This window comes from Bufo bufo, chromosome 1 (assembly GCF_905171765.1).
Source record: "Bufo bufo chromosome 1, aBufBuf1.1, whole genome shotgun sequence".
Lineage (NCBI taxonomy): Eukaryota > Metazoa > Chordata > Amphibia > Anura > Bufonidae > Bufo > Bufo bufo.
In genome coordinates, this window is record NC_053389.1 from 393,878,382 (window position 1) to 393,904,296 (window position 25,915).

A 25,915-nucleotide genomic window follows, 5' to 3' on the forward strand; every position below is an offset into this window, starting at 1 on the left:
CCTTGTTGGAAGTGGTTGGGGTGGCTGCAGAACAGTGGCAGGAGCTGCTGTCCCCTGCGCACTGCTGGTGGCGCCACTGCTGTGACCACCCCACATCTGTTCCCACTCCCGCCAGTGGTTGACTCTCAGTTGCTGGGTGTGGGCAGTGGTACCCAGCCGAGCCGCAGACCTCCCTCTCCTCATCCTGGCATGGCACAGATTACAAATGCCAATTGTGGCATCATCTGGTGCCAGGGTAAAATAAGCCCAAACAGGCGACTTACGCACCACCCTCCTGTCAGATGGGGCGGTGCTGACTTGCGCCTGCTCGGGCTCGGTGCGGACAGGTGGAGGTGGCTGCTGCTGCCTCCTCCTACTGCCATTACCAGTGGAGCCCCTGACTCTGGGCTCACTGGCAACCTGTCGCACCATTTGCCTCTGGTGCCTACCTTCCTCCTCATCAGTGCTGCTGATGCCTGACAAGGGAGGTGGCACCCATTCTCTATCACCCTCCTCTTCGTCCCCCGATATGTCAGACACCGGGCCAACCAGTGGTGGACTGAGGCGAACAGCAGACGTGGGGCCCCTGATCTGGCTCCTCTGTCCCCTCGCTGACGCCTGGGTCTGATTAGGTGTGGGGTTTCGCAGGCTGAAACCGCCCGCACCTGTTGGAAGGGATGTCACTGGGGTACATACAGGTGGTACCCCCTCCATCTCCTCCTCCATCCCTTCCATAAGGTCCTGACCCTCAGGACTGAACTGCAAATCAGCCTCCTGCATTACCTCCCCCAAGATGTCCCTCTCACTGTCGCTGTCAAACAGGAGCAGGGACGATTCTTGGGGGCTGGGGGTTGGTCCTACAGGAGACGAAGTGCAGCTGCTGCTCGGAGCCGGGGCAGAGGACTCTGTGGCACTGGCTTGTGCCACGAGAGACATAACTTCCTCGGCATCCTGTGAGGTAATTCTCCTGCTGCCAGTCCCAAAAAATTCACGAATAAGGCGGACGCCCCTGACACCTGCGTCCGCACCTCGGTGGGTAGAGGAGCGGCCCCGTGCTGGCAGCTGTCCAGCACTGGGACCAACTACTCTCCTACCCCTGCTGCTTGATCGTGAAGACCTCATTATTTTTATTTTTTGAATTTATAGAAAAATTAAATTATATAATTTGATTTTGGGAAAAAGTTTATTGGGATGGGGACTGTCGTACAATAAAGAAAACCACGCGGACAATACAGCGAATAACAAGTAAAAGAAAAACACTAAAACGAATAAACTTTTTTTTGTCTTTAAACTAACAAAGGACGTAGACACTGACACGACACAAACTAAATAGTAATAAACGAAAACTAAAACTTTTTTTGGGCTTTTTTTTTTTTTAACTAACAAAGGACGTAGACACTGACGCGGACAATACACCGAATAACCAGTAAAAGAAAAACACTAAAACGAATAAACTTTTTTTTGTCTTTTTTTTTTTTTAACTAACAAAGGACGTAGACACTGACACGACACAAACTAAACAGTAATAAAGGAAAACTAATAAACTACACTAAAGGACGTAGACACTGACACGACACAAACTAAACAGTAATAAAGGAAAACTAATAAACTACACTAAAGGACGTAGACACTGACACGACACAAACTAAACAGTAATAAAGGAAAACTAAAGCCTACACTATAACTAACCTACACCCTTCACTAGAAACTATCACCTAACTAATCTATTCACTAACCTAAATAAATTATTATATTTCTCCTAACTAGGCCCTACACTGCACTCTGCACTAGAAACTATCAGCTAACTATTCACTAACCTAAATTATTATATTTCTCCTAACTATGCCCTACACAGTTTCTAGTGAAGAGTGCAATGTAGGGCATAGTTAGGAGAAATATAATAATTTAGGTTAGTGAATAGTTAGCTGATAGTTTCTAGTGCAGAGTGCAATCAGCTAATCTATTCACTAACCTAAATAAATGATTATTTTTCTCCTAACTCTGTACCCTAATCTTTAACCTATCAGCTACACTAACCTACCCTATCTAACACTATCAGATTCAACAATTCGATTTAGAATTTGCTTTTAAAAAAGCAAAGCACTGCACAGTTCCAAGCTCCTCTCTCAATCACCACCACATGAAACTGCACAAAATGGCTGCCGTGACAAAATCTTATATAGTAATGGGGTGGGCAACTTTCTGATTGGTTGCTAGGGATGTTGCTAACCTGTTGGACTCCTTCTCATTGGCCCACAATCTAAAATGAGGGAGGGATTAGTGTCCTCACGAAGAGCCGATATTCGCATGTGCGCTAATAAAATCGCATTACGAAATTTCGCGCATCAATCACTTTCTCGGCAATGTGACTAAGATCTGAGCTTTTGGACCTTTGGGAAACAATCGAGATACAGTGGGGGCTGATGAAAGTAGTTGACAGAGTACAGATCAATGTAATCTGTACGGTGGAAACTAAAATCAAAAATACGAATATTCGTAAGTCGAATTTTTCGAAGTTCTAAATATTCGCGAATATGGTGCTATACTATATGAAAGCACAGGCCTTTGCCTCTCTGTTCTGGGGACAAGTGCTGATATTCACCTGTGCGCTAATATAATCGCCTTACGAAGATTCGCAGCTCAATTCACTAAAGTATGAATGCAAAGCCCTTTGCCTCTGTTCTGGGACAAGTGCAGATATTCGCCTATGCGCTAATATTATCGCCTTACGAAGATTCGCACCTCAATCACTTTCTCGGCAATGTGACTAAGATCTGAGCTTTTGGACCTTTGGGAAACAATCGAGATACAGTGGGGGCTGATGAAAGTAGTTGACAGAGTACAGATCAATGTAATCTGTACGGTGGAAACTAAAATAAAAAATACGAATATTCGTAAGTCGAATTTTTCGAAGTTCTAAATATTCGCGAATATGGTGCTATACTATATGAATGCACAGGCCTTTGCCTCTCTGTTCTGGGGACAAGTGCTGATATTCGCCTGTGCGCTAATATAATCGCCTTACGAAGATTCGCAACTCAATTCACTAAAGTATGAATGCAAAGCCCTTTGCCTCTGTTCTGGGACAAGTGCAGATATTCGCCTATGCGCTAATATTATCGCCTTACGAAGATTCGCACCTCAATCACTTTCTCGGCAATGTGACTAAGATCTGAGCTTTTGGACCTTTGGGAAACAATCAATTTTATGTGTACTGTAATTTTGTTAAAAAAAATAAAAACAAATACGAATATTCGTTTTTACGAATATATAGCACTATATTCGAAATATTTGCGAAATCTCGAAATTGCGATATTCGCAAAAAAAATTGGCTTTTCGAATATTCGCGCTCAACACTATTAACTATGTAACTATGTAACTTGTTTGCCAAGTTTTTGTGCTGTCCACACAGAGGTCATCTCCATGTGATGTCTCCTGTTTTCAAATACACTGCACCTACCATCTGCACTTGTTCTGTTCGGAGTTTAGTGGAGGAGCAGTGTGCTGGAATGGAGGAGACATCACATGGAGGCGATATGTCTGGTCATATGACTGTCCATCAGTGGCCATTTTATGGACAGGACCTATATGTGGACAGCACAAAAGACTTGGCAATCAAGGGGGCATACCTAATAAAATATAGAAAATTGTGCAGAATTTTAACAAAGACTATATTAGTAAAAGGCATATAATCACCTAACAAACACATTGGTCACAAGTAGCCAGAAAGTGGCAGACCCCTTTAACTGTATTCATGTATATGTTGTGCTGTTTAGTAGCACTACCTGTGCAGCCACTGTTTCTGCTATAGAGGGGGACTTTTTAGGTTACCCCTATCTGTGTAGTTAATCTGCATAGGACGCCAGCCCCAAGAGCATGCCGTTCTTGACTATGGTAAGGGGGGTCAGTGCTGGACCATTCTTTTCTGGAAGGTAAGGGTTTGAGGGTCCTTTTATTTTTGTTATGGAGCCCCTCTTCTGGATGCTGTGCTATTGTAGATGAAAAGGTGCAGTCAATAACTAACATAATATGCTAAATGCTCATGGTGCCTGCTGGTCAAATGATGGAAAGCATTGTATTAATCATCAGCTGCGCCTGTTCATCCAGTAAGGGCTGTTTCACACGAGCGGATGCCGTGCGTGACATCCGCTCCGTGAAGGACAGCCAAGACCCGATGCAGACTGCAGAAGCACGGAGCAGTAACATGATTGATAATGCTCCGTGACTCTCTGTGATCTCTTTACTACGAAATCACAGTGAGATAAAGTTGTCAGAGTTGGAGAGAAGTGGCTTCTTTGCTGCCCTTCTTGACACCAGGCCATCTTCCAAAAGTCTTCGCCTCACTGTGCGTGCAGATGCGCTCACACCTGCCTGCTGCCATTCCTGAGCAAGCTCTGCACAGGTGGCACTCCGATCCCGCAGCTGAATCCTAGCGCTTGCTGGACTTTCTTAAATGCCCTGAAGCCTTCTTAACAAGAATTGAACCTCTTTCCTTGAAGTTCTTGATGATCCTATAAATTGTTGATTGAGGTGCAATCTTAGTAGCCACAATATCCTTGCCTGTGAAGCCATTTTTATGCAACGCAATGATGGAAGAACATGGAAGAACAATGATTTCAAGCATCACCCTCCTTTTAACATGTCAAGTCTGCCATTTTAACCCAATCAGCCTGACATAATGATCTCCAGCCTTGTGCTCGTCAACATTCTCACCTGAGTTAAAAAGACAATTACTGAAATGATCTCAGCAGGTCCTTTAATGACAGCAATGAAATGCAGTGGAAAGGTTTTTTTGGGATTAAGTTAATTTTCATGGCAAAGAAGGACTATGCAATTCATCTGATCACTCTTCATAGCATTCTGGAGTATATGCAAATTGCTATTATAAAAACTTAAGCAGCAACTTTTCCAATTTCCAATATTTATGTAATTCTCAAAACTTTTGGCCACGACTGTATTGCGCATTTATTCTGTGTCAACATATTTTGCTTCAGCTATATCCCTTTATGCCTAGGTCCTGGATGTTTCTACTGATACACCCTTAGGCCTCATGCACACGGCTGTTGTGCAGCCGTTCCTGCAGATTGGATGTGGACAAAAGTACATGAGCCCTGGTTTGCATGAGCCCTAAGGCCTCATGCACATGGCCGTTGCCCAGCTGTGGCCATATTGTGGCCCGCAAACATTCACTTGAATGGGTCCGCAATCCGGAGCTGCTGTGCAGAACGGAGGCACGGAACCTCACGGAAGCACTGCGGAGTGCTTCCGTGGTGTTTTTGTCTGTGATCCGTCCGCACCACAAAAAAATAGAACATGTTCAGAAATGGACAGAAACATCACGGCAGTAGTGCTTCGGTGGGGTTCCGTGCCTCCGTTCCACACAGCAGCTCCGGATTGCAGACCCATTCAAGTGAATGTTTGCGGGCCGCAATACGGCCACGGCCGGGCAACGGCTGTGTGCATGAGGCCTTAGGGCTCATGCACTTTTGCCTACATCCAATCCGCAATTTTTGTGGATCGGATGTGGACCCATTCACTTTAATGGAGCCGCAAAAGATGCGGACAGCATATAGTGTTCTATCTGCAACCGTATGTCCATTCCACAGCCCTACAAAAATATAGAACATGTCCTATTCTTGTCCGTATTACAGACAAGGATAGGACATTTGTATACAGGACATTTTGCGGAACGGAACAAACACAGCTGGTATCCATGTTTTGCAGATCCGCAATTTGCAGACTACAAAAACAGCCACGGCTGTGTGCATGAGCCCTTAGTCTGTGTTTGACACCTACATAGTTTTTACTTGGCTATCAAATGTGGTTTCACAGATACCGGACTTGCTTCATTCTTTTATCTAGTATATGTATTGGGGTATACATATAGGAGGGGTGTGTTTTGTGCGGTTTGGGTTGTAATGGACATTTGTTTATTATGGACCCTTTGAATTTAATGTAGATTATTATTTCTATGGTCATACACAATCAGCCCTATGGGGATCCACTTGTCCCCTGACAATCTGTGATAAAAAGCTCACAGAGAAATGTGTCGGGACTTTAGATATATGCATCTTTAAATTCATAAATGGTATTACTGACTGTGGTGGTGGTGATGGGTTTTATCCCTTTTCAGGGCAATTCTAAGGACTCCTGACATGGGATCGCCCCTATGGGACAGCCATTCCATTTTTTAGCAAGGGCTTAATAGAATAGACAGACAATATGGATATGTTTGCTTCCCTGGTCAGCCACAACCTCCTTCGTTTCAATGGTTTTTATTGAATTTAGCAATATAAAAAAAACATAAAGCATCGGGCATTCCCGACTGGCAAACAATAATTACTAACAAAGAAACATTCTTCTATACGAAGAAACCAGTATGCATTACAAATACTATAAATGCCTGCTGTCAGCGAATATGCTATTGAGTTGAGATAGGTGGCTACCTATGTCTTATATTCAAAACCAATGGCCAAATGTCCACACATCAGACCCGTCTGTTCTTACGGGCGATATTAGCTTAAGACCATATATTTGGCAGGACTATGGAGTCTCTAAAATTGGGTACTATATGGGGAACACGACCATGGCTTCCAATTTTGGAGGAACCTCTCATACCCCTCTCCCCCCAAAGCAATAATTCTCTCATATGAGTATGTGATGTTAAGTGTAGCTATCAATTCAGAGATGTCCGGTAGGTCTTGGATTTTCCACTTTCGCAACAGTAATAATTTCGCTGTCACACAGAAGATACAGTGTATGGCCCTTAGGCGGACAGGTAGGGCATCTACTCCTATCAGTAACAGGACCATTTGCGGTGACCATGTCATCCCATAAGGTACAATTCTGGCCAGTAATTCCCTACAGTCGGACCAGTACATTTGTATTTTAGGACATTGCCATAATATATGGAACAGGGTACCTCTACATCCGCAGCCTCTCCAACATAGATCAGATACTGAGTCATACATAAGTGCCAGTTTATCCAGCGTGTAGTACCATCTTAATATAGTTTTAATCGCTGATTCTACATGGGAAACGCACTTCAAATATTTGTATATCATTCTGAGGGCCTGCATCCATTCCATTTCAGAAATAGACAGATTTATGTCCTTCTCCCACGCCACCATCAGATGTGAGCGTTTAAAGGATCCTGAGTGGAGAATGGAGCTATAAAGGGGTTTCAAACCTTTCAGATTGCTCGTGAGATATAATTTTGACAATCTGTTCATTTTTACTCCGGATGGCTGCAGGTCCTGCAATAAATGTCGGATCTGGAGATACTTGAAAAACTCCCGGCCAGGGATAGAAAATTTCTCTCTGATCCATTGGAATGGCTGCAATACACCATGAATTAACAAGTCCCCCACCCTATGTATGTCGGCTGATGCCCACTCTGTTTGGGGAAGTAGTGTCCGGAGCATTGAAAAGGGGAGGGAGGCAACTTCTAAATTTTTGGAAGTAGTTATCTTCCAAAAGGGCAAGCTTAACACACCCTCTAAAGAGTATGGGGCAGCTTGAGAGGCTTCAAGCTGGACCCAGGGCAGATCCTGGGAGGGCTGTGTCCATCCCTTCAACATGGAAACTAAAGAGGTTATATAGTACAATTTTAAATCTGGCAACGCTAGGCCTCCCATGCGGCGTTCCCTGGTCATAATGTCTCAGGCTATCCTGGGGTGTTTCTTGTCCCATATGTATTTAGAGAGGAGTGAATGTGCTCGGGAAAAAAACCTTTCTGGGATGGATATTGGCAGAGTGCGATACAAATATAGAAACTTAGGAAGAATGAACATTTTAAATCTAGCAATCTTCCCCACCCACGAGGTGTCAAGTTTGGCAAATTCTGAGAGTTCCTTTTCTGTGGAGAGTAGTAAGGCGTCATAATTGTGAGTGTATAGCAAGCTTTGGGAAGAGGACATATTGACGCCTAGGTATTTAATGCTATCAAGCCGCCAGTCAAAGTTCCATGTGCTGCGAAGGTTCACCACTTGGTGCTCTGACATATGAATAGGTAGGGCTTGCGTCTTTCAGGAGTTTAGATGGTAATATGAGAGGTCACCATAAATGGAAATCTGGGCCATAACCTCTAATGATTCCATTGGATTGGTTAGGGTCAGACATACGTCATCCGCATATAGGGATATGACATGAGAGCTTCCACCTATATTAACCCCTACTATATGGCAGACCTGTCTAATCGCCTGGGCCAGTGGTTCCATGGCTATTATAAATATAAGGGGTGAGTGAGGGCACCCTTGTCTGGTTCCATTTGTAAGTTCGAATACCTCCGACAAGGCTCCGTTTACATATGTTCTGGCTGTGGGGTTGCTGTAAAGTGCCCTAATGGCGGTGAGTATATGCCCTGTAATTCCCATTCTTTCAAGTACTGAAAAGGCAAAGGCCCAACGGAGCCTGTCGAAGGCCTTTTCTGCATCTAATGCCAGGGCCAATTCTATTCTTTTGAACATGGTGTAGGATACCCAGAAGGCGTTTTGTATTATAGTAAGTCTGCCGGGTTGGGACGAATCCAGCTTGGTCTACAGTACATGTATAATAGAAGGGAGAATTTTTGCTAGACGGGTGGCCAAAAGCTTCGCATAAATTTTTACATCCTGGTTAAGCAGGGATATGGGTCTAAAATTTTGGGGCCTGTCCTTGCCCGGTTTAGGGAGTGTTATTATTAGGGCCTGTAAATTTTCAACTGGTAAGGATCCTTGGGACATAGCTATTTGGCAGAAGTCTTTTAGGTAAGGACTGATGGTCTGTTTAAACTGCTTATAGTAGTGGCTAGCAAAGCCATCAGGGCCAGGCGCCTTATCTCTTGGGAGAGATGCAATCACTGCTTCCACCTCCTCGGTCCCAATTGGGGAATTGAGACCCAGAAGCTGGGAACTATTCAGTGTGGGTAGTTGCAGGGATTGGAGATAAAGGTTGACTTGGTCATTAAGCTCACCTGGTGTAGGATGGGTATTGTGTAAATTATACAGGTCTGCGTAATATGCCTTAAAGCCATTAGCAATATCTACGGGGGAGTAGACCTTCTCCTGAGAGTGAGGGTGGAGAATGTGTGGAATTCTGTTTTTTGTATGACGGGCCTTAAATCTCGATGCCAGCAGCTTTCCCGCCTTATTGTCTTGTGAGTAGTAGGTCGCTTTTGATTTGCGATGCATTTTCTCATAGGAGGAAAACATATACCCTCTCAGCTCCTGTCTGAGGCGTCTGATCTCCTCAGCTAAAAGCGGAGTAGGATTCGCTTTGTTGATTGCTTATACTTGTTGTAGTTGGGATAAGATGTCTGACATTTTAGCTTCCATACGTTTTTTTCCTTATCGCACCCTGCTGTATAAAGGACCCTCTGACACATACTTTGTGGGCGTTCCACAGGGTCACTGGGTCTGTATGTGAAGAGTTATTAAACTGGAAGAAATCCTTTATATCTGTCTCTATTTTTGACCTATATTGGGGATCAGACAGTAGGAATGGACTGCTTCTCCACATGTATGTTTGGGGGGAGCTAGCCTCTTCTGAGATTGACAAAGTGATAGCAGCATGGTCAGACCACTTGATAGTTTCTAGGGAGGAGGCTTGGGTGTGAGAAGTGCTCTATCCACGAGAAACATGTCTATTCTGGAATACACATTGTGAACTCCAAAGTGAAATGTATAGTCTCTAGCAGATGCGTGGTGGATACGCCAAACGTCATATAGCTCCTCCCTCCAGAAAGTATCAGCAAGGGAAGGGGTGGTCCTTGTTGGGGATGAAGAAGTGTCAACTGATGGATCTAAGATCAAGTTAAAATCACCACAAACCACTAATTTTCCTTGTTGTTTTTTACAGATCAGCTTCAAAACTTTGTGGAGGAAATGCAATTGGCCTTGGTTGGGCGCATATAAAGACACTATCGTGAATAAAACGTTGTTCAGGGTACAAATCAGTATGATATATCGCCCCAAAGGATCCGCATGATCAGCTATATGGGTAAATGCAACTGTATTTTTTACGGCTAACATGACCCCCCTGGATTTAGAGTGAAAGTGTGATTGAAATACGTGGGGAAACTGCGGGTGTCTCAACCTAAAAGCGTCCCGTTGAAGCATGTGCGTTTCCTGTATTCCCAAGATATCACAATTCAACACCTTTGATTCCCTCCACATATGTGCTCTACGCATAGGACTATTTAAGCCATTGGCATTCAGACTAGCAAAGGTTATTACCATTGTACACTCACCTAAATAATTATACTAATACGGTGTTGGACCCCCTTTTGCCTTCAGAACTGCCTTAATTCTACGTGCTTCCACAAGGTGCTGATAGCATTCTTTAGAAATGTTGGCCCATATTGATAGGATAGCATCTTGCAGTTGATGGAGATTTGAGGGATGCACATCCAGGGCACGAAGCTCCCGTTCCACCACATCCCAAAGATGCTCTATTGGGTTGAGATCTGGTGACTGTGGGGGCCATTTTAGTACAGTGAACTCATTGTCATGTTCAAGAAACCAATTTGAAATGATTCGAGCTTTGTGACATGGTGCATTATCCTGCTGGAAGTAGCCATCAGAGGATGGGTACATGGTGGTCATGAAGGGATGGACATGGTTAGAAACAATGCTCAGGTAGCCCGTGGCATTTAAACGATGCCCAATTGGCACTAAGGGGCTTAAAGTGTGCCCAGAAAACATCCCCCACACCATTACACCACCACCAGCCTGCACAGTGGTAACAAGGCATGATGGATACATGTTCTCATTTTGTTTACACCAAATTTAGACTCTACCATTTGAATGTCTCAACAGAAATCGAGACTCATCAGACCAGGCAACATTTTTCCAGTCTTCAACAGTCCAATTTTGGTGAGCTCGTGCAAATTGTAGCCTCTTTTTCCTATTTGTAGTGGAGATGAGTGGTACTCGATGGGGTCTTCTGCTGTTGTAGCCCATCCGCCTCAAGGTTGTGCGTGTTGTGGCTTCACAAATGCTTTGCTGCATACCTCGGTTGTAACGAGTGGTTATTTCAGTCAACGTTGCTCTTCTATCAGCTTGAATCAGTCGGCCCATTCTCCTCTGACCTCTAGCATCCACAAGGCATTTTCGCCCACAAGACTGCCGCATACTGGATGTTTTGCCCTTTTCACACCATTCTTTGTAAACCCTAGAAATGGTTGTGCGTGAAAATCCCAGTAACTGAGCAGATTGTGAAATACCCAGACCGGCCCGTCTGGCACTAACAACCATGCCACGCTCAAAATTGCTTAAATCACCTTTCTTTTCCATTCTGACATTCAGTTTGGAGTTCAGGAGATTGTCTTGACCAGGACCACCCCCCTAAATGCATTGAAGCAACTGCCATGTGATTGGTTGACTAGATAATTGCATTAATGAGAAATAGAACAGGTGTTCCTAATAATTCTTTAGGTGAGTGTATATCAGAATAAACAGCATTTTCACATTAATAGGTAATAAGAGAGATTCTAGACACAAGACGTCTCCCAGCAAGGACGTCTGTGTCTCCCGGACATAGGCAGCACTAGTAAGTACAGGCATTTCATGAACTACTGACGATTGTAACCCCCAAAAACATAGGAGGCAAGGCAGCAAGATCAAACCAACATAAAACATAGTGAACCTGAAAAAGGCTCAATACAAAATGTAGGGCAAATGTCCCGTTTGCAACCTAGGAAAACAAAAAGGTAGGTTAGGGCGACAGAACCCGTACGAACGTACAGCACCTGAAAGGCGAGGTATACTCGCCCCGGTTAAAGCTGAATTCAGCGAACTCTTGACCAGTCTTTACGGACTTTAGTAGGGGCATGGTGATGTGCCTCATCTATGGTGGATACAGGTATATTCCAGCTTTGCAGGAGCTCCAGTCCCTCTTCCAGGGATTTGGTAGCATGGAAGGCTCCGCCATGATGGATCAGCAGGCGTACAGGGAAGCCCCAGCAATACGGGATTTCCACGCTTCTAAGGGCCGACGTGATGGGTAAAAAGGCTCTTCTTAGTCGCAGTGTAGCTGCAGATAAGTCGGCAAAGAGGAGAACTTTGTGGAATGGTGCAGGGAGGCCTCCATTTTTCCTCGCATATGCCAGCAGCTGTTCTTTGATCTTGAAAAAATGCACCCTGGCTAACACATCTCGAGGCACTGATTCTTCCAAATAACGCGGTCACGGTACACGATGCGCCCTGTCTATCTCCAGATCTCGGTCAGGACAGTCTGGTAGCACCGCTTTCAGAAGAGACCGCACATATTCAGGAATGTCTCTGGGAGTCACCGATTCTGGGATCCCTCTCAGCTTTATATTATTGCGCCTACTCCTGTCTTCAAGGTCGGCCATTTTGGCCTTGATGCTTTCGACTTCTGCCTCTAGCTCTGTGTGAGCGTCAATTAGGACGTTATGTGAAGCTGTAAAGTCCCCAAATTTGTTTTCTAGGTGGTCCGTCCGGGCCCCTAGATCATCAATGTCAGAGCGCAGAGGAGCTATAATGGACTTTATGTCCAGCAGCATAGAGTGCCGCTGTAAAATGAGCATGTCCCTCATGGCTGTGTCTGTGAGGGCGGTGTTGGACACCGTTAACGCTTGCAGCGATGTTTCCCCATCCTCATCCTGGGTTGCAGGGATGAGCTTAGTGGTCCCCTTTGAGGGTGTATTAGCAGCCCCCAAGTGGGCCTGCGGCAGTGAAATGTCCCGGTGAAATGTGGGGGAGGTGGAGGGAAGCTCCCTCAATGTGCTGCAGGACAGGGGGTTGCGGCTCACCTGGCCTTGTGTGTCAGCCAGGCCTGGGGATTTCTCCGGTCCGCTGCTCGTGCCGCCTTCCTCCAGATCCAGCTGGGAGTGAAGTGCTGAATCTGACAGTGATCTCCGCAGGCTTGTGGTAGGAGAATTCAGCGGCAGGTCTACTGTCGCCACGCGCTTACCAGGAGAGACCGCTTCTCTGCCTGCGCCATCTTGGATTTCTCCGGCGTCTCTGGAGAAGTAGAATTTAGTAAGTTTGGGCTGCTTGGCCATTTTCTTTCTTCGCCCCGTCATGTCTGGTGAGGATCCCCTCACTATGTAAGTGTAGCAGGGTATCGCTGAGCTTAAAATCGTCGCTTTATTCGGTGCCGGCACGGGAGCTCAGGCTCTATGCACCCATCCGCCTAGGCAGCCAGACCACGCCCCCCAGCCACAACCTCCTTAATTTTCAAATTTTTGATCACATTTAGGGGTTACTCATTTTTTTTAACTTTTATTTGTCATTACAGGTTAAAGAGGTATTCAGGTTAGAAAAAGTTATCCCCTATCCTGTGGATATTGAATAACTATAAGATCGGTGGGGGTCCTACCGCTGGGACCCCCACTGATAATGAGAACAGGGGCCCTGTACCTCTTGGAGCCCCCCTGCAATGGATGAAGTGGGTGGTCGGAAGTGCGTGCTGCTGCTCCATTAATTTCTATGGGAGCATTGGAAATAGAGTACATCACTTGGAGTTCAGGGCCCCTGTTCTCATGGCAGCAGTAGGACCCCCACTGATCTAATAGATATCCCCTATCTGGTGGATACAGTTTCTCTAACCGGAATACCCCTTTAAGTTTAATGGTGCTGGTACTGTGATTGATTTTGACATTTGTTTAACTGCTGTTATACATCTGACCTACTGACAGTCGACTCGCCAGACCTGTGAGTTTAATACAAAAGTCCACCATAAACCTACAGCATCCAGAAACCAGTAGGGCAAGGGTGAGATTACTGTGACACCAATGAAATTCTGTTGAGTACTGCTGGCGGTGTTAATAGAGTGTGTTGGTAGTCATTAACTTATTAAATGTAACCATTGTACTTTGGCCTTTTAGGATATAAATGATGCAATCTATTCCTACCTTTGTCTATAAAGTCACAGGTAGGAAGCAAGATGCTTCCTCAGTGCAGCATCTGGCTTTTCAGGATCATCTAGCACCATGAGTCTACAGCTGGGGAAGTGGACAGCTATCTTTGTGCTTTGTATCTTACTGATACTCCAGGTGAGGTTAGGTAGTCAGGAATGTAGATGCTTTTGCTTCACATTCCTTTTTGCAGGAACCTGCACCTGGGCTTTGTAGGACATCCACGGGTGGGAAATGTGCTCCATACATTTTTACTAAACTGTAATGTTTTAAATGTCTAACCCAGGGATGGCCAACCTGCGGCTCTCCAGCTGTTGAAAAACTACCCACCATGCCCTTCTGTAGGCTGATAGCTGTAGGCAGTCTTTGCATGCTGGGAGTTGTAGTTTTGCAACAGCTGGAGAGCCGCATGTTGGCCATCCCTGGTCTAACCTATTGACGTGTAACAGAAATTAACTTATCCTCAATTATTTACCATATGGAATGGTGGAATGGCTATCCCTATGTCACAAACCTCATAGTGACCCAATCTTTTTTTTTTTTTTTTTGCTGTCAATGAATAAAAACCTTTGCATTCATTGAGAGGCTGCAAACACTACATATAATCCTGCTCTGAGCTAAGAGTATACAGTATTAAATGTATCTAGTCTAGGCAATTCATTTTCGTACGTATACGTATTGCATCCTCCAAAAGTGTGAATCTGTGCCCTAAACTCTGGCTAATGTCAGGAATATAGAAATGTATTATTAATAATAATAATAATAATAATAATAATAATAATAATAATAATAATAACAATAAATTCCAGTAACAACCACAGTTATTTAGGAGATCCAGTCACCCTTGCAGTTTGGGTAGAAGTGCATCACAAGTGACATTTCTCTAAAGTTTTGACCATGAATTACAAAACACCCTCAGAAAGGAATGTATGTGTACTGTGAAATATGGATGGTTTATATATTGCCATTGCTTACTGTCTCTGCAGCTAGAAGCAGCTCCCCTAAAAAATGACTGCCCCAAAACTGCGATGAGAGTTAAGAGAATGACACCATTCTGGAGAATAATGTCCATGCGTCCTGTTGGAGCATCTTGCAGGGATGATACTGAATGCCTTACAAGACTCTGCAGGTATTTCATTAACCCAGACCATAAATAAAATATGTAATATTAGAAAAATCATGTCATTGGTCTGAAACACGTAACCAAACTTGTCCTGTGTGTTGAAGATTTTATACTGCAATAAAGCTACGATTTTTTCAGCATCTCTGAGCTGGATACTTCCATTTTTTTCATGACCGGGGCTATATACTGTATCTGGTAAGATAGCTCTGCTTTGTGTCCTATTTATACATTAAATCATACCAGGTAGCTCCAAGAAGTCCTCTCTTAGGCCTCTTGCACATGATCGTATGGCTTTTTCAGTATTTTGCAGTCCGCTTGTGTGAAATTTTATATCAGTGCTGTATGTTAAAATGTAGCCAGTAGGGCACAAGCAGTCATACATTTGTTGCAACATATGTGAATAAAGGAGCCTAGGGTTTGTTAGGCTGGTATTAAAAAAAAAAAATTATGAAGCAGAATAGCATAAAAATTTGAGAAGTAATACTTAAAGGGGTTGTCCGGGTTCAGGGATGAACCGGGATATAAGCTCCTGTTCACTCCTTTACCATGTACGAGTAGAGCATCTGAGCATCTGAACATCAAGCTGGTGACTTACCGGGATTCACATCAGTATGCTAGGTGGAGACTTCCACCTAGCAGGGATCCCAGTGATGTAATCGGCACAAATGGATGGTGTATAGCGCTGTTCTTGAAGTTTTTAATGGTACCTGCCATTTCAGATACTGGAAAGGGGAAAGAACAGAATGGTTGGGCCCAGTGGGCTCAGAGATTTAACCCGCTGGGTAAAACCTGTTCCGACCCACTATAAAGTGCCAGATCACTGGTCCCTAATAGAAGTTCACAGTATAGGGACCTTTGCTGGAAAATTAATCTAAAGTAAAACTCAATCAATAGCAATAAATCAATGTATGAAAGTATATAAGAAGAAAAAAAGTATAAACATGCCACCCACATGGATGTATTTGCTAAGCCGTTACTTGTTGTGCATCAAGGTGGACCAGGGAAGCATCGGAATGGGAGTGTCGGGATCAGTGTGGTCTCACTTCTTTAGCTTTTTTTAAAGCCATTCTGCTGCTCCATTCAAAGTCTATGAGACTGCTGAAAAAAGGCTTTGTACAGTGCTTGACTATCCTTGGCCATACGATCTGAATGCAGCTCCATGCAAACAGGGCATGCAGGATTTCTATTCTCTTGAGTGGTGGGGGCCCCAGGAGTCAGACCCCCACCAGGCACTTTTCACCTATCCTGTGCATAGGTGGTGTAATTCTGGAACAACCCCCTTTAATTGCTCAAGAGGAATCATAAAATGTAGGTCTGTGAAAATATAATGTCTACTGTCTACTTTACCTTTCAGGAACCAAAGGTGCTGCTTAAAGACATATGCAGATTGATGGAAGACTCAACAGCTTGTGTGCAGCAATAGGAAACCCATGCACCTCCATGAATACAGATAAAGGAGATCTTCCTACTAACATTGATGTATTTATTTGCCTCTGTTTAAAACTTGTTCTCATGTTTTTTATATTTATTTTATATATAATATAGTATTTTTAAGCATCCGTTCTCTTTTTATAACTAAGATTTTTTTTTTTTGTGGGGCAAATTTACTTTTGATTTTAACCCCTACTGGACCTCTGCCACACATGAGGTCCAGCCTTTAAAAATGGTGCCCGCTCAAAAGCTGAACAGCACCATAGCCTCCCTGTTTCTGCTGTTTCACATATGGCCCTCATCAGTGGCGTAGCTAGAAATGACTGGGCCCCACAGCATATATTTGAATGGGGCCCCCCCTCCCCCAGAAATTTTTTCACAACCCCTTCCTTTCATGCCGCCCCCGTTCCTGTTGTTAGTAAAGATTGCTCTCTCAGACCAGGCCCGGCAGCTGTTCTTACACTGTCTATACTGTTGCTGTATATCATTTCATTGTGTAATACTGTTGAGGGATCCCTGACAAAATCTTTTAGTCCTCCTCCTCCTGGATGGGCCCCTTCGGGGTCAGGGTCCCAAAGCAGCCGCTTCTCCTGCTTCCCCTATAGTTACGCCCCTGGCCCTCATACAGCTACAGTATGTGAAAGGAAAAATAGAAAACCTATGGGAAGGCAGTGAGTAAAAAAATAAAATAAAATGGACAATCACCTTGTCTTCAAGGGATTAATTCCCTCCCATACTGAAAACTTCCTATCCATTGGACGCTGCAAGATTCAATGTGAAAAAACTCAAAGGTCAGGCTCATATCTATCTATCTCATAATCTATCTCATATCTACAGTATCTCATATATATCTATCTAAAAAAAATCCAAAAAAGAGGCAGCCCTCCAAAAGTCAAGTGAAAAAGAATGGATGTCTTTATTCACCCATGCATCAGCTGATATATATGTAAATTAGCACATGACATCACAGCATTCCATGACTTCACAATGATGGCCCTTGAATAAGAAAACTAGACACTCTTGGAGCTGCTCATTCGATAGACAGACAGATAGACAGACGAAAAGGAAAGATTCCTTTTTTAAATTTACTAACTTTGGGAGTGGTGTGGAATTTTTCCTTTTTGGTTGGTGGATCGCCTCTTCAGCCGCTGGCACACCTTGACTGCTGTGCTGCTCATACCATTTTTTTAAGTTTCTTCTCATAGATAGATATGGATCCACTGATTATGGATCATGACGGATATGTGGAACCACTGTGCCAAAAAAACGATTTGACCTTGGGCCAAACCATAAGGCCTCATCCACACGACTGAATGTATTTTGTGGTCCGCAAAAAATACAGATGATGTCTGTGTACATTCCATATTTTGCGGAACGGAACCGCTGGCCCCTAATAGAACAGTCCTATCCTTGTCCGTAATGTGGATAATAATAGGACATGTTCTATTCTTTTGAGGAATGGACATACGGAAACGGAATGCACACAGAGTACCTTCCGTTTTTTTGTGTGGACCCATTGAAATGAATAGTTCCGTATACGGTCCGCAAAAAAAAATGGAACGGACATGGAAAGAAAATACGTTTGTGTGCATGAGCCCTAAGGGTGTTATTCTTGCGCCTTGCCGGTATTCATCCTTTAACCCTTATACAGGGATGTTGACTTCTCTGCAGGTTAGCGACCAGACCGTTACCTCATGGGACAGTCCCGATATACTTAGCAGCTGACCCTAGGACTCAGGAACAGCGGCAGGATCAGGAAACACACAAAACCACAAGCACAATGTGAACAGGAACTAAGACTAAAACACGGGTCTCTGGAACACTACGACAGGCTGGCTGGAACAAGAGCAGAAACACCAGACTGGATGACAAAACATGAATGGAACTGAACTGGGACCAAACAAGCAGAGAACACAGACAGACCATGGCAATGAACACAAAACAGACATACAGACTGGCAAGAACTGGACAGGCAAACAGAAAAATAGACTCAGATACTGAGCCGAGGGGTGGGACACACAGGCAGAACATATAGCTGAGCTTTTAGCCCAAAACACCCATAGGTGCAAACAAAGACAAAGGATTCATCTCTACATGGTACACAGAACACACAGCCAGCAAAGCCAATGAACCCCTGCCATGCTGAAAAGAACAGAGAGGAGAGACATACACAATGGTCATGTTCACACCACAAAGTATTCGCAGCCAGTACGCACAAAACAGAGATTGATGTGCAATGCCACAACGACACATGGCTTTCGCCCCCTAGGACTTTGCTGCCTCCATTCTATGTATTCTTAGACAGACCCCATTACAATCAATGGGCCCATTTTAACGGCTGTTTAGACAGGAGTGAATTGGTATAACAAACGTTAAAAACTTAAAGGGCCTTTCAGAGTTTAAAAAAAATACCTCATCCACTTGCACTGGAGGATGTAGGACCTGATGCTGACAGCATTGAATACTGTATACTGAGGGCACTGTAGGGGTTCAGATGAAAAAACAGCCATTGTTTGTCATTTTTTTTTACATTGTTTTGTGCAGGGAACAGCTAAATTCACATGACGGGGAAAAAACGGCAGTTAAAATGGCCATTCAAAAATGCATGCAAAATGGCCACTAAAAATGGATAGACGGCCAGAAAATGGATGCACTTACTGATACAAAATGGCCATTAAAAACTGACATTTACACTTTTAACAGACTTTTTTTTTTTTTTTCACTGTCATTTTGAATGTACCTTAGCTGTTACATGTACATGACAATGAAAAAAACACGGCCATTAAAAGATGCATTTCATTGGGTTTTTAGTTAAAACCCCCAAACCCTGGGCATATATATTATGCCCCCCATAGTGCCCCCAGTATAAATAATGCACCCCTTTCTGTCCCTAGTATCTATAATGGCCCCAGCAGGCAGCTCTCATGCAGCTCTCAGCCTGGCAGCATGGCGGATCTCCTCAGCTCCCAAAAACATAGAGCTTCCACATCTCCACTATCACTTGGAGGATCATTCCACACTCAGCTGAGCTGCTGGCTGGGTTTTTAAACCCCAGCCCAAAACCTGGCCTGGACGTGGGGAACAGCCACCCACCCTGCTCTTTGGCTCCTCCCAATAAGAACCGGCCTGGATCGGCTTTACAGACACGCTAAGTAAAACAGTGTCAGCGAGCACTAGCTGCCGCTGACACACAAAATTACCGGTTCTTTTCTCACCGAGGCCAGGAACCTCGGTGACACGTACCTTCCGTCAATGACGGACCCTTGCATCTTCCTACAATATATATATATATATATATATATATATATATATATGCCTCCGCCTTCCTCCGACCCCTACTAGTGCCACATAAAAAATAGTAATAATGATAAAATACTCATCCACTTGCACGCGGTGGAGGCACCAGGACCTGATGCTCCCCACATATGTGACGTCACGACTCTGGGAACGCCGGTCCTGCTGCCTCCAGTGTGGTGTGAGTGTTCCCTCACGTGCAAGTGGATGAGTTTAATTGTTTTTCAACTTATTTTAACCCCTGTAAAGACCTTTTTGACACATTGTATCTGTTTTTAAAAGCCCTTAGATGGGTGCACGTGTAAACGGCAGTTGAAAATGTGCCATATGGTATAGAAAGGTTACAGCCAGCTCACCTTCTTGTCCTGTGTAACGGTGCACGGGGCGGACTCAAGCCAGTCCTCAGAAGTAATTCACAAGATAGAAAAAAGGCTCCAGCACCAGATATGGACGTAGTGAAAAATCCCGGTCTTTATTCGTCACCAATATTCAGGTAGATACAGCAAACAGTGACACTGGCTCCCACCAATTCCCAAAGATCTACGCGTTTCGAACGATGGTGTTCTTAATCATGATCATGATTAAGAACACCATCGTTCGAAACACGTAGATCTTTGGGAATTGGTGGGAGCCAGTGTCACTGTTTGCTGTATCTACCTGAATATTGGTGACGAATAAAGACCGGGATTTTTCACTACGTCCATATCTGGTGCTGGAGCCTTTTTTCTATCTTGTGAATTAAAAATGTGCCCATTGATTTCAGTGGGGTCTGTCTGGCCGTAAAAAAGAGCAAAAATAGAACGTGTCCTATTTTATTGCGGCTGCTATTCCCTGGGCGCAAAAAAACGGTGATGTGAATAGCCCCATAGAATTCAATTGGTTCTTCTAAAACCAATGGCTGTCGAATGGCCATTTTTCCTGTTCATGTGAATAAGGCTGACATCATATGACTTCTGTTTTTGTTGAGAGTAGTACGGCAGGCACAGTTGTTTACATGTGTTCAGTGCCCCGACCACACAGTGGGGGCTGAAATTGGGAAACCAGGAGGGAATTAAACTAGACATTTAATAAATAGCACAACTGTTTGTTTAAAGGGAACCTGTCGTCAACTTTATGCTGCCCATGCTAAAAGCAGCATAAAAAGTAGAGGCAGGTGAATTGATTTCAGCAGTCTGTCATTTATAAGTTAAAAGTAAGTGGTTGCCGAGAACCAACATCACAATCATTGCAGACTGGGCCTGGAAAAGAGTCTCGGCCACCTGAGAAGAGTCCTGGTTATTCATGAAGTCCTGCTCTCCTGCCCACCTGCTGATGACTGACAGTCTTCTACCTAGTTTTCTCCCCTTTTCTCTTCTCTAGGAGACAACTGCCAATCGTCAGCGGATGGGCGGGGAGAGCAGGAGATTATGGATAACCTGGACTCTTCTTGGCTGCAATGATTATGATGCTGGTTCTCGGCAGCCACTTACTTTTAGCTCATGAGTGACACACTGCTGAAATCAGCCTTTCTGTCACTACTTTATGCTGCCCTCAGTGAGGTCAGCATAAAGTTGATGACAGGTTCCCTTTAATGACAGGCAAGCGACAATTGTTGCAAACTGGCCAACCTTGTTAATGATATGATAACAAAAGTGCCAGAATTTGGTCATTTTCATAGTTTCCATACATTTCGGCATTGTATGATGACACACGGCCAGTGTTCAAACTGCAGGAAGAATAACAGTCAGTGTTCTATCTTCTTCCAACAGATCATAAAAAGTCAGAAAGGATACCTTCGATAATTTTAGCCTTAAAGGGAATCTGTCACCTGCTTTTAGCATTTTAAGCTGTCACCATCGCCATGTTCACTAGCATATCATAAAAAGGGCTTTTTTTTATCAAAATGACAAAACAAAATGAAGTAAGAAGAAGACTGCAGGAAATAAGGTACTTTAGTGAACATGGCGATGGTGACAGCTTAAAATGCTAAAAGCAGCTGACAGATTCCCTTTAAAGAGACCGACAACCCATGGTTGGGAAACCAGGTAGACTGTAAAAGTAAAAAAAAAAAAAAAACTCAGCTGTAACAAGCACTTTGGGTCTGAGAACACCTTTACTTAGATATCTACAAGACTGTATTAAGCTGAACAAGTAACTTATTGGGTTATTCAGTGTTAACCTGCATCATGGGGAAGAGGACAGAGCAGTCCATATAGGGTCCATAAAGCTGAAGACACTTTATAGCACAGCAATCAGAACAGAAGTCAGTACATAGTATCTGGCAGTTGGCAGAACAGAAATGCCTATTGTAGACTTTGAGATCAGAGAAGACGTGGCTAAATGGTTGTGTTGTTTGGCTTTTGGTTCACTATTTCTCAACTGGTCAGTGACACTAGAACGTACAGAACAGCACGTACACATCCAGGATGGGAAATATGACTCTGAAGCAGGGACTTGAAATGTGCAGGCCACAGATTAAAAGATAGAAAAATACCTTTAACGTCCAACATCTTAACCCTTGAGAAACCACTGCAGTGATTTTATCATGGAACACAAGATGAGATTACAGGGAGAGAGTATAAGAGAACCACAACTCCCAGCATGTTCAGGCTGTTCTTAAGAAACAGAAGATGACATTACAGGGAGAGGGTATAAGAGAACTACGACTCCCAGCATGTTCAGGCTGTTATTAAGAAACAAAAGATCACATTACAGGGAGAGGGTATAAGAGGAGATAACTAGAATTCCCAGCATTCCCAGACTGTTATTACACAGCATCAGTGCACATTATAGTAACATAGTTAATATGGTTGAAAAAAGTCATCAAGTCCATCAAGGGATAGGTGGGGAAGAAAATGTTAGAAAACCAGTTAGTGAAAACCCACATTTTCATAAGCATTAAGCTACATTCACACGAACGTATTTTGTTTCCGTGTCCGTTTCGTTTTTTTTGAGGATTGGATGAGGACCCATTTATTTCAATGGTTCCGCAAAACACAAAGTGTGCTGTCCGCATCCGTATGTCCGTTTCGTAGCCCCTAAAAAAAAAAAAAACAGAGCATGTCCTATTCTTGTCCATTTTGCAAACAAGTATAGGCATTGTTACAATGGATCCACAAAAAAAACGGATGCAGTACGGAAGCCAAAAGGACGTCGTCCATATTTTTTGTGGATTAGTGTTTTGCGGACAGCAAAACACATACGGTCGTGTGAATGTAGCCTAAATGTCATTGACTTTTAAGAATTCATGAAAGCTCTATTAAAAACTGTTCACTGTTCCTGCTGTGACCACGTCCTAAGGAAGTCTATTCCACATATTCCACACAGTTCTCACAGTGAAGAAGCCTTGACGCCTCTGGAGAATGAACTTCCACTTATTTCTTGAAGGGATTTTACATGGAACAGCTTTTAGCAACATTTTTTGTATGGCCCATATATATTTGTATAGGTTAATCATGTCCCCCCTTAGACAGCTCTTCTCAATACTAAATAAATGTACTTTTTCGCTTTATAAGACGCACCTGATGATAAGACGCACCTAGGTTTTTGAGGAGGAAAATAAGAAAAATATATTTTTAACCAAAAGGTGTGCTTTTGGTAGGTTTTGAACTAATGGTGGTCTGTGGATGACGCACTGTTATGGGGATCTGTGGATGACGCACTGTTATGGGGGGTTCTGTGGATGGCACTGATGGGGGGATCTGTGAATGACACTGAGGGGGGATCTGTGAATGACACTGAGGGGGGATCTGTGGATGACACTGATGGGGGATCTGTGGATGACACTGAGGGGGGATCTGTGAATGACACTGAGGGGGGATCTGTGCATTACACTTATGGGGGATCTGTGGATGACACTTATGGGGCTCTGTGGATGACACTTATGTCATCCACAGATCCAGGGGCGTACATAGAAAGCACTGGGCCCCATAGCAAAAATCTAAATTGGGCCCCCATTCCCCTTTTATAGCCCCTCCTACTACCCATTCCAGGCCTCTCTCTTTGTTCCATGAACTATGTTTGCTGCTGCGTTTTTAAATTTATGTCATCAGGGCCAGATTGGGATTACAAAACAGGCCTGGCACACAAAAGAGGTATAATAGATGCAGTGTGTACAGATGTATAGTGTATACAGCAGTGTACTGATATGTGAGGAACGTGGTATAATATATGCAGTGTGTACAGGTATATAGTATATACAGCAGTGTATTGATATGTGCAGTACAGGGTATATTATATGCAGTCTGTACAGATATATAGTATATACAGTAGTGTAATATGTGAGGTACGAGGTATAATAGATGCAGTGTGTACAGATATATTGTGTATATATAGCAGCTACTGACATGTGAGGTATGAGGTATAAATTACAGCTCGTACCTCACATATCAATCCACTGCTGTATATACAATATACCTGTACACACTTCATCTATTATACCTCGTACCTAACATATAAGTACACTGCTGTATATACTATGTATCTGTACACACTGCATCTATTATACCTCGTACCTCACATATCAATCCACTGCTGTATATACAATATACCTGTACACACTTCATTATACCTTGTACCTAACATATAAGTACACTGCTGTATATACTATATATCTGTGCACACTGCATCTATTATACCTCGTACCTCACATATCAGTACACTGCTGTATATACTATATACAGTATCTGTACATATTGCATCTCTAATACTGTGTAATATATGCAGTGTGTATGTATATATATATATATATATATATATATATTACACACAGAGCAGTGTATTGATGTGAGACATACAAGGTATAATACTGTAGATGCAGTGTTTACAGAAATATGTGGTCAGTTATACATAATGGTCACTGTGTGTGTGAGGTACATGAGGTAGTGGTCACTGTAACTGTCTGAAGTATTATACATGAGTGAGCAATGAGTAAAACAGGGCATGGGGGGAGGGGGGGTAAATTATGAAAAGTGGAGGACCTCCTACCACTCCATTCCAGTCTGTATGGATCAATGCAGAGCTGATTGTGAACTTCTAATACTTGCTGTTAGGGGTTGAAGGACCTGTGATGATGTCATCACAGGTCCTGGCAGATGTACCTTTCAAACCTAGGAACTACACCATCATTGGTGCAGTTCCTTTGCTAGATCCTGCAGGACCTGTGACGCTGAAGATGATGTAATCACAGGTCCTGGCAGATGCACTGTTCTAACCTGGGAACTACACTTTACACTGTGCAGTTCCCTTACAGGACCTGTGATGACATCATCAAAGGTCCTTTAGCTTTAGAACGATAGACAGGAGAAATGAGGGGGCGGGGCCTTTCCTCCACTGCGGGCCCCTCTTCCTCACGGGCCCCATAGCAGCTGCGTGGTCTGCCTATATGGTAGGTACGCCACTGCACAGATCCCAATAAGTGTCATCTACAGATCCCCCATCAGATGCATCAGTGTGGAGGGAGGAGGCGGGGACACTCATGGCGGGGCCCGGTGCAGTAACTCTACTCTAATACACCGGGCCCCGCAACTGTTAAACATTCAATCTGATTTATATCTAATTGTATACGCACTGTACGGTACTTACTGTAGTACTGGAAGTATAACATTAAGACGGCGCAGACCGGCATCTCCCTCGGTCATGTGCCGCCTGCCGCAGCTCCCTCCTCATGCGCCGCCTGCCCCAGCTCCCTCGGTCATGCGCCACCTGCCCCAGCTCCCTCCTCATGCGCCTGCCTGCTTATCTCACTTTATGAAATAACAGGCAGGCGGCGCATGACAGAGGGAGCTGGGGCAGGCGGCGCATGACAGAGGGAGCTGGGGCAGGCGGCGCATGAGGAGGGAGCTGCGGCAGGCGCTGCGCCATCTTAATGCTATACTTCCGGTACTACAGTAAGTACCGTACAGCGCGTATACAATTATATAGATCAGATTGAATGTTTAACAGTTGCGGGGCCCGGTGTATTAGAGTAGAGTCACTGCACCGGGCCCCGCCATGAGTGTCCCTGCCTCCTCCCTTCACACTGATACTTCGCTGGCCGCGCTGTGCAGCATAGCAGCCAGCGAAGTATTTGCTTTATAAGAACTACGGCCATTTCCCCCCCACTTTTGGGGGGGGGGGGGGGGGGGAGTGCGTCTTATAAAGCGAAAAATACGGTAATTTAAGAACCTCCAGGCCCTTTATCAGTTTAGTCGCTTTCCTTTGTACTTTTCTAGCCCCAGAGCATACTTTCTATATACTGGTGCCCAGAA

The 25,915-nt window shown here is 44.0% G+C and overlaps 1 protein-coding gene across 1 annotated transcript; it reads left to right on the forward strand.

Annotated features, from left to right (window-relative positions):
* The first annotated feature begins 13,845 nt into the window (after window positions 1-13,845).
* On the forward strand, window positions 13,846-16,522 carry LEAP2 (liver enriched antimicrobial peptide 2). The gene is made up of 3 exons (XM_040405800.1): window positions 13,846-13,978; window positions 14,827-14,969; window positions 16,318-16,522. Exons 1-3 carry the CDS (start codon window positions 13,916-13,918, stop codon window positions 16,352-16,354), a joined length of 243 nt encoding a protein of 80 aa, XP_040261734.1. The 5' UTR covers window positions 13,846-13,915; the 3' UTR covers window positions 16,355-16,522.
* Window positions 16,523-25,915: the final 9,393 nt, after the last annotated feature.

Bases quoted from the DNA above. Each gene is read 5' to 3' on its own strand.
- LEAP2 (XM_040405800.1), top strand. From the start codon at position 13,916: ATGAGTCTACAGCTGGGGAAGTGGACAGCTATCTTTGTGCTTTGTATC. The intron at 13,979-14,826 runs GTGAGGTTAGGT...CTGTCTCTGCAG, and splicing joins GTATCTTACTGATACTCCAG to CTAGAAGCAGCTCCCCTAAA. The intron at 14,970-16,317 runs GTATTTCATTAA...TTTACCTTTCAG, and splicing joins TGCCTTACAAGACTCTGCAG to GAACCAAAGGTGCTGCTTAA.